General features: G+C 34.7%; 1 protein-coding gene across 1 annotated transcript; it reads right to left on the bottom strand.

Moving 5' to 3' along the window:
• Window positions 1-581: 581 nt before the first annotated feature.
• LOC136221901 (uncharacterized) lies at window positions 582-6851 on the bottom strand. Its single transcript, XM_066009374.1, has 9 exons — window positions 6446-6851; window positions 5292-5478; window positions 4460-4593; window positions 4117-4229; window positions 2882-3128; window positions 1507-1659; window positions 1302-1381; window positions 1155-1204; window positions 582-967 (listed from the first exon to the last, which is right to left on the bottom strand). Exons 1-9 carry the CDS (start codon window positions 6833-6835, stop codon window positions 831-833), a joined length of 1491 nt encoding a protein of 496 aa, XP_065865446.1. The 5' UTR covers window positions 6836-6851; the 3' UTR covers window positions 582-830.
• Window positions 6852-11646: the final 4795 nt, after the last annotated feature.

Raw genomic sequence — 11646 nt, forward strand, 5'->3', positions numbered from 1 at the left:
CATGTAGTAAGCGTTTTGCCAGGTGTCCTGGTTTCATTGGGCCTGTAGCCTTCAAACCTCTGGGGTATCAAACGACACGCTTTGTCCTTTGTCTCATGTCATTTGCACAACCATCTATATTGATCTAATGGTTCCCTCTTCCTAACCGTACGACTGCTTGGACGGACGGTGGGGGTTCTCCCATGTGATTAGAGGGTGTCATTCACATCTTCAGAGAATATTTATTTCTCTAAATAAGACGACTTCTATAAATCCTCAAGATCCGAAGGGTGACATTGATCTACGTGTAAAGGATGGTTCCATAAAATATTTCTTAGGGCATCAATATGATTTTACTAATTATGTACTGACACATTTTATTTGATCATATTAATTTATTTGTCTAAAATTACTATATTGTAGACTAAATTAATAAGCAAAATTACTAGAAAATTATCAAACTGTGACGGAATATTGTGGATGGAAATCTTTTCATCTTAAAAATTAGAAGGCGTTCCGTCATTAAACTTTCCATCACCTATCCATCAAGAATTTGCGTCACAAAATTTAGACAGAATTCCGTCACCTATCCGTTTTTGTCACGAAAAACGTAACGATATCTGCGTTGAACAATATAACCACAGTTTAGTTCCGTCACAAGTTCCATCTGTAAAATGATTTAGGACGGAAACAAAGCATATACGACGGAATTTTTTGTCCAATTCAACTGTTTTCTAGTAGTGAAATTAATCATTTGTTTAATTTTTGTTAACTATATATTTTAACCATTACAATATGATTTTTCAACTCCAAATTTGTTACATTAATCCTTGATATGTAATAGTTGAAGTTCATTTGGTGAAGTGAACTAAATCAGTGTAATATTTGGAAATCCAGCCTTCAATTATCTCTATTTCTTTCTTTCTTTGCATCACCAACCAATCTGGATCACTTTCCCTTGCTTCCTGTAGATCCAAGCAATGTGATCCTGCAATATTTCATTCATATCAATTAATTAATTATATTGATTGAAAGTTCGGATATGCTTCACAAAAGTCAATGAATTCATTTTCTTTCAATAAAATCACTCAATTTCAAATTCATTCCAACCCGTTTATATATAAACATTTATCGGAATATTGACATGACACAAAAGATAAATTAATTAGGAGTACCATTAACCGTAGAAATTGCAACAATACTATCTGAAATATTCTCCAAAACCCTGCAACCAAATATATAGATATGAATATTCACAATAAAAGAAATATATAATTAATACTAACAATTATTATATATATATGCTAATTATATTTTTATACCCTCCACTGCTATAAGGATCTCTGAGGCCATTTGAGAAGATAATGTTGCTAGCAAATCCGTGCAGAATCAGTTTTATATCCTGTGTCATATATAGTTATGAGAATTCCAGCAAATTATTAGTATATAATTCATTAATTTAGGATCATATTCTAAATAAAAAAATATAATAATTAGGAAATTAATGCTTAATTATAATAAAATTACATGGCCTCCATAATAAGTAGTGATCCAATGAGGCTGAGGTAGAACACCAAATAAATTGGTGCACTCTTTTGTGAATTTCTTCATATCAAAGGGTGCATATTGAAACATTGTATTTCTTTCATGCCCTATCGGGATCACCAACTCGGTACATGTCTGCATAAATCAGTAAAATAAAGAATTTGATTAACGGTGTTAGTTATTGGTAGAGCCAGAGCAAAATACTCCGGGATTAATAGACAAAAATATGTTTGAAATTGCAAAAAAGATTTGGACACTAAGAATCAGTGACAGATGTTTCCATTCAAAATCTGTCATGATGCAAAATAGTGAAATTCTTGGCAGAAATTATACACTTAAGGACGAAAATGTTTGTCGGTAATTCTAATTTTTTCCTCCATAAGTTTGGGGGAGTGGTCAATTGACACTCACCCCTATCCCTCCGCCATTGGATTTAGAGTTTAAGTGTAAAGATCTGGTATGGAGTGAGTGACGCTAGTGTAAAAGGCTAAGCAAAAAGTATCCTAAAAGGTGATGACAAGGGAGATAAATGAACTGAAACTCATATCGAAAATTAAGAGAGAGTTACACGCAAACACGTTTTAAAGCCATGAAATCCAATAATTGGATTTGGGCTAAAACGGATAATATCTACATATGCAGGGCTGGCCTTGGGCATAGGCTAGGAGTGCGGCCGCCATGGCCCAATTTTTTTTTCTTATTTTACTATATGTATAATGTTTTTTTAATATTATAAATGTTGTTATAATACTCGTTCAGCCCTAAAAGGGGACCAAATGATATTTTAGACTTAAAATGAGTCTAAATTTCTATTTTAAACTTTCAAGTACATTTTTTTTTATTATTAAAGCCCTCTTATCCCTTATTTCGCCTAGGCCCCATAAAATATGAGGACCAGCCTTGTACATATGGTATTGCATTGAGTCGTTACAGTTGATATCAGAGCCCGGTTCTCTACGTACGATGTGTTGGTTTGGGGATGAACCATGCGGAATTTGATGTGGGTTTATAACTACCTCTATTGAGTAAGTAGTGTTGGGGCATAGAAGACCTACGTAAGGAGTTGCTCCAAGACCTATGACGACGAATATAAGGATAAACTGAATCTCATATTAATATGGAGAAAAGGTACATAGGGTTTTATTTTAAAGCCATGAAGCCTAATAGTTGGATTTGAACCAAAATAGACAACGTTTATATCGTATTGGATCAGAATGTTACAAAACTTGCAGCAAAGCGGACAATGTCGATATCACGTTTCAAATTCATAGAGCATTCGTATATATACGGAGAAATGTTAAAGATTATAAAAATTTACTATGATTGTGTTATGTAATGAAGTAATTAATTAAATTACCTGCCATCTCCATGGAATAGATGATAAACCAGAAGAAGTAAAGGAAAACATGTCATAGCATGATTTTTGATTCATATAAGCAACAACACCACCAAATATTCTGGCAAGAATATCACTTCCTTTAGGTGCTCCATCAATTCCACCACACACTACTGTAACTGGATAATAAGGTGGATCATTAAACTGTGCTGCTTCTGAGTATATTGAGTCCAAGTAATCCTTCAACTCAAAACTGGTCTTCAATTGCCTTTATACAAAACCATAATATTATTAGCTACAAAAGTATAAAAACTGTCGCTTTAATTTGTCAATTCGGGACAAGTCATATTAAGGGGTGTTTGGTTGCTGCTTTTTGGGCTACTGTTTCGGTTTGAAAGAGAGAGTTTTAGGTGTCTGGTTAGACACATCCTATTTACCTTTTATAGCTGGAAAGTAGCTTTTTTTTAAAAGCAGAGAATCTCTGCTCTTTGGAACAACATCTTTTTACAACAGCAAGTAAAAAGCAAACCATAACAGCAAGCAACAAAAAGACTGTGCATGTAATACATGGTCGATAATCAGTGACAAATTCATAATTTACTGCCAAAGAAATGTTTGGGATGCTGTGATTTATGGATGCACCGTTATTATTTATTAGATTTTGTTATAAAAAATAAAAATAAAATACTATAGACCGCTTACATGGAGTTTTCCGACATTTTCTGGATAAACCTCCCTTAGCCCTTTGGATCCGTCACTGTCAGTAATTGTACGGATTTAACTCACATTGTCGTTTTGCTTAACTCATGGGGAGGGGGTGGAAGGATGGAGTCACGAATGGTTTATTTGCCCTTTCCAGTTCTAGAGAAAAACAATAGAACTACTGACAGAAGTTCCGCCGCTAAACATGATGTTTCACGGGTAATTCAGCTTATTCAGAATTTGATGCGGATTTGGCTAAGACAGAATCTACGATGGAAATAGCCATGACTGATTCTTATGTCCAAAATAATCTACAATTTTCTAACATATTTCCGTACAGTAATCCTGTCACTAGATATCTCACTGATAAATGAAGTTATGATCAGAATTTGAGCCCTCGACCGTGAAATTCCAATACTACATCCGAAGAACAATTTTTATTATCATCTCTCACATAGTCCACACACGCAGATATTCTTTGGACTTCAACCGTGTATAATACATGTTCACGTGTTAAAATTTCACTAATATATATATGAAGTTGCTGGAATTACTTGCAAGTCTTGAATTTCTTGCTGAGGATGGAAAGACCATTAGGTTGGGAAGCTACTTTGTCAATCTCTGCCCATGATTGTCGTATGGCTTCGTAGCAACTTTCACTTGTTTCCTGCAAACCGGTTATGAAGTTATAATCGTATTATGTGATATGTATAACACACGTAAAAAAAAGTAATAATCGTATCAAACTAGTCATGTCAAGCAAATTATCTGTGTAAATTGTGTTGTAATTTCAGAAATTATTATTTGCCCTACTACCAACAATAACTATCAACAAAAAAAAATGATTAATTAAGCTAGGGAATTAATTAGAACATATAAATATCTGAAAAAACTTACTTTAAAATCCTTAGTGACAACAGAATAATAACCATTCTTTGGTGCAAGATCTTCAAAGTAGAGAATTGGAGCAGATGAAGCTAGAGCTCCTAGAGCAACATGTGGATATTTTAGCCTAAACCATGAAGCCAGCACTGCACAATAAACAATTAATATAGAATAATTAGTTTAGGTGCCTTCTATGGTTACTTTGTTTTTGACAAAGTACCATTACTTGGTGTGTTTTCACCATTGGATGATGGAGGATAAAATTAATCCAATGGTGAAAAACAAAGTAAGTATAGCCTTTACCATTAGTTTAATTTAAAATATTATATATATATTGCTTTAAAAATATATATTAAAATGAGATAAATATTTTTAAAATATATGCATGGATGGTTAAGATTGAGGGAGAAAAAGGGGTTTTAATTAAAAAGGTATGCTATCAAAGCCCCTGAAATTGGTCCCTGAATTTTGAAGATCTCCCACTATTCCTCTTAAACACACTTCAAGTAATATATTAGCCTTAAAATGATCTATTTGATTAAAATGATATACATTCAACTTTCTTAAATCTCCTTTTAAGCTGCACCATCACCAATATGGAGTTAATATTAACCGATTCAGTTTGGTTGCTAAATATGCAATTCTGGTTGCTAAACAGTATTAGAGACCGATTTAGCAACCAGAAATTTGGTTGCTAAATATGCAATTCTGGTTGCTAAACAGTATTAGAGACCGATTTAGCAACCAGAAATTTGGTTGCTAATTACCATTTTTCTTTTGTAGTGAATCATATCATATTAAGAAAGTTTAGAGGGATAACGAGATATCCATAAAGTTCACTTACTTCCACCATAAGATCCACCAATGACAATTACAGGAGAATTTTTTGCAGAATATTTTTTCTTGACATGCATAATAATAGCAGCATAATCAGCAATTGCTTGAGCTGAGTTGAAATAACCAAGAGAACTTGCATTTCTTAATGCTTCTTTACTTGATCCAAATGGTATAGATTTTCCATAGTAACGATGCTGCAACATTTAATTAATAATGAAAAAAAAACATTAATATAACCATAAATAAATAAATAAATTATATAACCAATTAGCACAACCAGACATCCCACACCGGTCCGGGACCATTAAGATGATGACACATCAACATCAACTAACGCGTCATCATAACAATACTCCCGAACCAGTTTAATACTTTACTTCAGCCTTCCACAAGCAGTGACAGATACATGATTTACTGACAGGGAGTGCTTATGGTGGTCTCTCGTGATTTTATGTAACAAAATTTAGCCCTCATTGGTAAGTGATCTGTAAATTCCACTGTAAACCCTCATGAGGTCTGTGGTTTGCCCTGACCTTGGGAGTGGGTATACCTACCCTTACTTAAACTTTTCCCTACCAAAAAAAATAAATAAAAATAAAGCCTGTGGGTGCTAAGTGTAGGGGGGGTTGGGCCATAGGCAAACTCAATCCCGAGAAGGCTTCGGTATGGAGTGGCGAATGGGGCATGTCAACGTATGCTGATGGAAGAGGCGGAGTTGCCATAAGGAACACTATAGGGGATAGAGACTACCCTGGCGTTGGATCTCCGCCACCCCTGGGTCAGTAGTCGGAACTAGTTTAAGTGATCCATCCTCGTCCGTTAGGAACAAGAGAGTCGGGCATACATCATTCGTGAAGGAAGACGGATGTCTCCATAGAGTGGAACTCTATGGACGCTGTGGGCGGACCGAGCCCACAATGCGTGCCCATTCTAGGGCGAGGTTTAACCACAGGGAGACCCTCGGCGGAATACCAACAGATGCATTGACGGGACACTTTGGTAGGAGTTGGCTGGCCGAGACTTGGGAAAAGTAAAGGCGCCACACGGGCTTTTGCCCTTGTTTAGAGTTGGTCCTGTGACACTAAGCCCCCTTCAGCTCCCTCCTAGATCCGTCCCTACCTACGAGAGATTTTTTGCCCGGCCTGCGAATAGAAAATTTACCTCAATATAAAGAAGAAGAGCCTTGAAATGAGGTGCATTATCAGTAAGAAAACCAATATATTCAACATCATCATCAATATTTTCTTCTGCACCAAAAAACACAAGGATAGGTGCACTAGTATTTGGACCACTCCAATACTTAAAATTCATAACATATCTTTGTTTGAAAGTAGTAAAACTTTCTGGCTTGAAATTGAAATGATCAAGTTTTTGGGGATAAAAAAATGTCACAAAATCTTTTGAAGAATCAGATTTTATGGTACTAATTTTGGGTCCATAATTGTATTTTCTAAGCTTTGGAAATTTAAATTGAGTAGTAGAAATTGAGGAATTGATCAATAAAAACATGAACAAAAGAAATTGATGAAAAGGGTATTTGAAAATGTCCATTGTTTTTAGCTTTGAAACTTATGCATTTAATTCAATTGGGTCCTCTATTTATAGAACAAATTTGAGAAGTTGTGATTGGGTATTATAGATGAGATGAGAGAATATGAGTGCGTAAAACCTAAGTAGTCAAAATTGGACTGCCTTTTTATCATCTTTATAAAGACTTGAATAATTATTATTGGATGAAAATATTTGATTTTATTTTTTTTGAAATTATTTAGTGGTTTGTTGGTACTAGTGAGATTCCATTTTATCTAAACAATTTATGACGTAGTATATAGAATGACAGTCTTGATCACATGCACCTTAATGAGCATGTAGAATTTTCTCATTCACCCGTTAGATCTAGGCTTATTAGAATCATAAGGTGGAGATTTAAAGCATCATGAGGCCTTAATAAGTCTATATCTAACGGTGAATGAGCAAATTCACTTGCTCATTAAGGTGCATATGAAAATTCCTAATATAGAATGATTACATAAGATAAGACTCAAATAATATTATTTGGTGAATGAATATATTAAATTCAAGTTTAATAAAAAAATTATAATTGAAAAAAAAAACATAAAAATGAAAGGGTTATGTATTTAAAATTGGGGAAAGTAGAAAGGAAACTAATATGATTTGATGGATTTGTAGTCAATTGCATATGCTTTGGTTCATGGCCAATGATAATTTTGATTGTTGTGGGAAAAAAAGTAGAAGCCATTGAACCATTATTTATGTTATGTTACAATCACATTTCCCACTTTATTTTTTTTTAGAATATATATTCATTCATAAGAAAAAGTACAACATAAAAATAAATAAGTTCTCATATATAAAACTTTATGCTAAATCCTTTATAAAATTTGTTGTGGGGAGTATAATATAAATAAACGGTTTCGCGAATTACCTTTGAAGCGTATAATTTCTTTATGTCGATAATGGAAGAACGAACCTTAGTTTTGTATCATATGTTACGAATTAACTACACTGAAACACACTGGAAGCAGAGATGATGATTCACAAACTAAGAATGAGAGAATGGAGCAGTGAGGAAGAGAGTGGTGATGACAATGATAGGGAGAGGGAAACAGAGCCTTTTAATTCATAGAAATTTTTCACAGCTTTCCAATATACTTCTCCAGGATTGGATTGATATTTACTTACCATCCCAACATTGTGACATATATCAGGTCTAGCACACAACATAAGATATAGAAGACTACCCACAACACTAGCATTGGAGAAAAAGTCCCATACCATCAATTTATTGTTACATTTTAGGACACACATCAGTGCTAAGGACCATGTCCTTTGACATTGGGCTTGCAATTGCGTATATTGAACCATTCGAGGACTTTGTTGACGCATGTCTGTTGAGATAGAGCCCAAAACTTCTTTAAATGATATTTTGAAATCTTAACTTCGAGAATTTGTTCGGTTGCTTTTCCCATTGTTTCATTTTAAGACTTGAGTTGAGCCAAACTTTGACATGGTTCATGTATTTAATGTTATTTCCAACTATCAGAATATCATCAACATATAATGATAAGATGACAATTTTTCTTCTAGAGAATTTCGTATATACCCAATGGCCTTCAATAAATAATTAGAAGTCTTCGTTGTCATCTCATTATGAAATTGAATGTACCATTTGCAGAAAACTATTTGAGTCCATATATTTATTTATTTAATATGCAAATCTTGGTCTATTTGAATTTCATAAAGAAAAAAAAAGGGTTGAAATTGAATACGGATCTGGTTCTAAGAACACAATCACCTTTCACACCCACTTATACTAGTGGCAACATCTATCAGCCACACTGAAAGGCCTAAAGAATTCATTAGAGTGAATTTTAAGACTTGGAAACAAAAGATGTTGTTTGACAATGTTTCATTTGGCTAAGTTCTTGAAGGATGATCCTCCTACTATTAGAGATGATGATGTAGACTTTACTCCAGCCTTCAATGCAACTAAAGGTTGGAAGCATTCTAACTTCCTGTGTTGTAGCTATATTTTAAATCGGCTGATCGATGCACTTTATAGTGTTTATCAAATTAACCAAACCGCAACTAAACTGTGGAAATCTTTGAACCATAAGTAGAAATCAGAGGAAAGAGCTAAGAAAATCTTAGTTGGGGTAATTCGCGGCTTTTACTATAGTAGATTTCAAAGATTTGTATTCCAGGTGCATGAATTACAACTCATTATCCATGAGATTCATGATGAACATGTGACAATTAGTGAATCTTTCCAAGTGTGCAATATATATAAAAATTTCCGCTCTGATGGAAAGACTTCAAAAATTACGTTAAGCTTAAACGAAAGGAAATCACTAATGAGGAGCTTATTATCAAACTCTCAATTGAAGAAGACAACATAGACACATAGAAGAAAATCTTCAGCGTGGCCAATCTGTCGGTGGTTGGACAAATATGGTGGAGGTTAGAAAAAAAACCTAATCAATTTTTTATAGACATTTTTTCTAAAAATTTCTTATAATGTTTTATTGTTAATTTTTACAATATCTGAATCCGAGTTTTCGACCATTTTTTTCTAATTGAGATTTTTACATTTTCACTTAAAAGAAAACTAAGGGTTAAAATAAAAAGTACAAATTTGAATATTAACTAAACTACATTTACATGTTTTACTTTGTATTAAGTTGAATGAGGTAAAATATTCTTGAATTCCTTAAATTCTCATTAAAAAATAAAAACCTCTAACTATTACATTTATATCTTAATATTAGGTTTGCCCACCTAAGTAAACTTAATGGACAAGAAAAGAAAGAACAAGTGTCTTGATATGAGCCCTTTGATGTGATGAATGGTGGAGATGCATTTGAGGTGTGATTGAGTGTGATGATGAACACAATAACCTGATGAGGTCCTTCTAGAATGTGTCAATGGGCTGGAAATGACGAAAATGCCCTTGGTTAATACGAAAAGACGCATATGCCCTTGGACCATGCCTTGCGTGTAGATAAAGACTTCAAGTCTTTATTGTGTGTACTTTACTGCTCTTATTCATTCGAGAAAGGAAAACCAAAAGCCAAAAGGCTCTCTTCTTCTTCCTCCGTTTGATCTTCCTTCTTCTTCCTGTAAGAACTCTTCTGTAATTTTATTAAGAGCTCATCCACCTTGTGCTTGTATCTTCAATACTTTGCAAAAGGGTGAAACTACAATGCCATTAATTTTTTCGAAAAAAATTTATGAGTACTTTAAGAATTTTTCATATCTTTGGTGATGGTAAATAATAACTTGGGAAAAAATCCTTGATCGGAGCACTTCCCTGTGAGGCGCCGTTGGAATCGGCCGGGGACACTCCGATGCCAAAGTCAGTAATATTTCTGAGAATAAACTGTAAGCACAAAAGAAGAGAATCAGTAAGTGTACCTTTGATCCTAGGAAGCTGGGGTATTTATATAGGTTTATGTAACCTTCAGCATTAATGGGGAAGCAGGTGAAGAGTCGTGTCATTACTCATCTTTGAATGCTATCAATTCTCCATTAATCCCAGCATTTAGCATTGAAACCCTCAGAGTTGAGGTATTCGAACAGTCAAACCTTTATTCCCCTTTAATGGCTATTAATTGCCATTTAATTGTATTTATTCCCATTCATGGATGGTAATAAAGGCGCCTTTTGGTATTCTTAGATCCGTCAAGGCGTATGTACGCTCTCCTTGAGAGTTATGGCGGGTCTCCACTACTCGCTCTCATTGGGCGTATCTCGTTATGGCGTATCTCGCCATGGTCCACGTGGTGTGACATAATGCTAGAAACTCCTTCCTTTTCTTCATTATTTGCATATTCACCCCTGCATTAATCCTGCAATAATTGTCATTAATTCTATATTAATCATGCATAAATATCTCTTTTAGAAGGAATAATGGTTTGCCATTATTTCTATTAATTTTCCCTTGTTCCTTATTCAAGAATAATTTGGGTTGTTATCAGAAGCCACCCCTAAAGGTATAAAAAGCTCTTCAGGGCTGTCTAAAGGGTGTTTTATTTTTCTATCTTGGAGGAAAGTGGACCCGCCCTAGATGGGGGATCGCTTTGTCCTATCTTTGAGGAAAGTGGACCAGCCCTAGATAGGATCATATATGGATATGATGCACTTTTAGAGGTTTTTTTTTCTTCGTGGATAGGTGGTCAACTATATCCATTGTTAGCCTTTAGGGGCTTATTGAGAGTTATATTTCCTTTAGAAAGGGAATAACCCGCCCTTTATGGGACCATTTGTTCCTACCGCATAGGATTATGATTCGCCTTAGGGACTTCTTTTCTTCAGTTCTGCCGTATTGAGGAGAATGACCCGCCCTTAAGGATCAATAAGAATGATCAACCATTTAGGGACTTTTGTGCATTTTGTGGGGGGTTTTGACACTCTAGGCACTTGACTTTTTAGCATTTACTCATTTTCCAAAGTGTTTTTACTTTGCATTTGTGAAGGCGAGACTTCATTGCTTTTGATGAAGATGAGGCTTCATTGCTTTGATGAAGACGAGGCTTCATTGCTTGGATGAAGACGAGGCTTCATTACTTGGATGAAGACGAGGCTTCATTGTTTTGATGAAGACGAGGCTTCATTGCTTTGATGAAGATGAGGCTTCATTTTTTGGATGAAGACGAGGCTTCATTGTTTTGATGAAGACGAGGCTTCATTATCTTTGCTGAAGACGAGGCTTCATTATTTTGGATGAAGACGAGGCTTCATTGTTTAGATGAAGACGAGGCTTCATTATTTGGATGAAGACGAGGCTTCAATATTTGGATGAAGACGAGGCTTCATTGTTTTCATTGTTTGGATGAAGACGA

The sequence above is a fragment of the Euphorbia lathyris genome, chromosome 3 (assembly GCF_963576675.1).
Source record: "Euphorbia lathyris chromosome 3, ddEupLath1.1, whole genome shotgun sequence".
Taxonomy (NCBI): domain Eukaryota; kingdom Viridiplantae; phylum Streptophyta; class Magnoliopsida; order Malpighiales; family Euphorbiaceae; genus Euphorbia; species Euphorbia lathyris.

Excerpts from the sequence above, each read along its gene's own strand:
- LOC136221901 (XM_066009374.1), bottom strand. The coding sequence starts at position 6,835 with ATGGACATTTTCAAATACCCTTTTCATCAATTTCTTTTGTTCATGTTT. Across the intron at positions 5,479-6,445 it reads CTCTTCTTCTTTATATTGAG|CATCGTTACTATGGAAAATC; the intron begins GTAAATTTTCTA and ends TAAATGTTGCAG. Across the intron at positions 968-1,154 it reads TGCAATTTCTACGGTTAATG|GATCACATTGCTTGGATCTA; the intron begins GTACTCCTAATT and ends GAAATATTGCAG.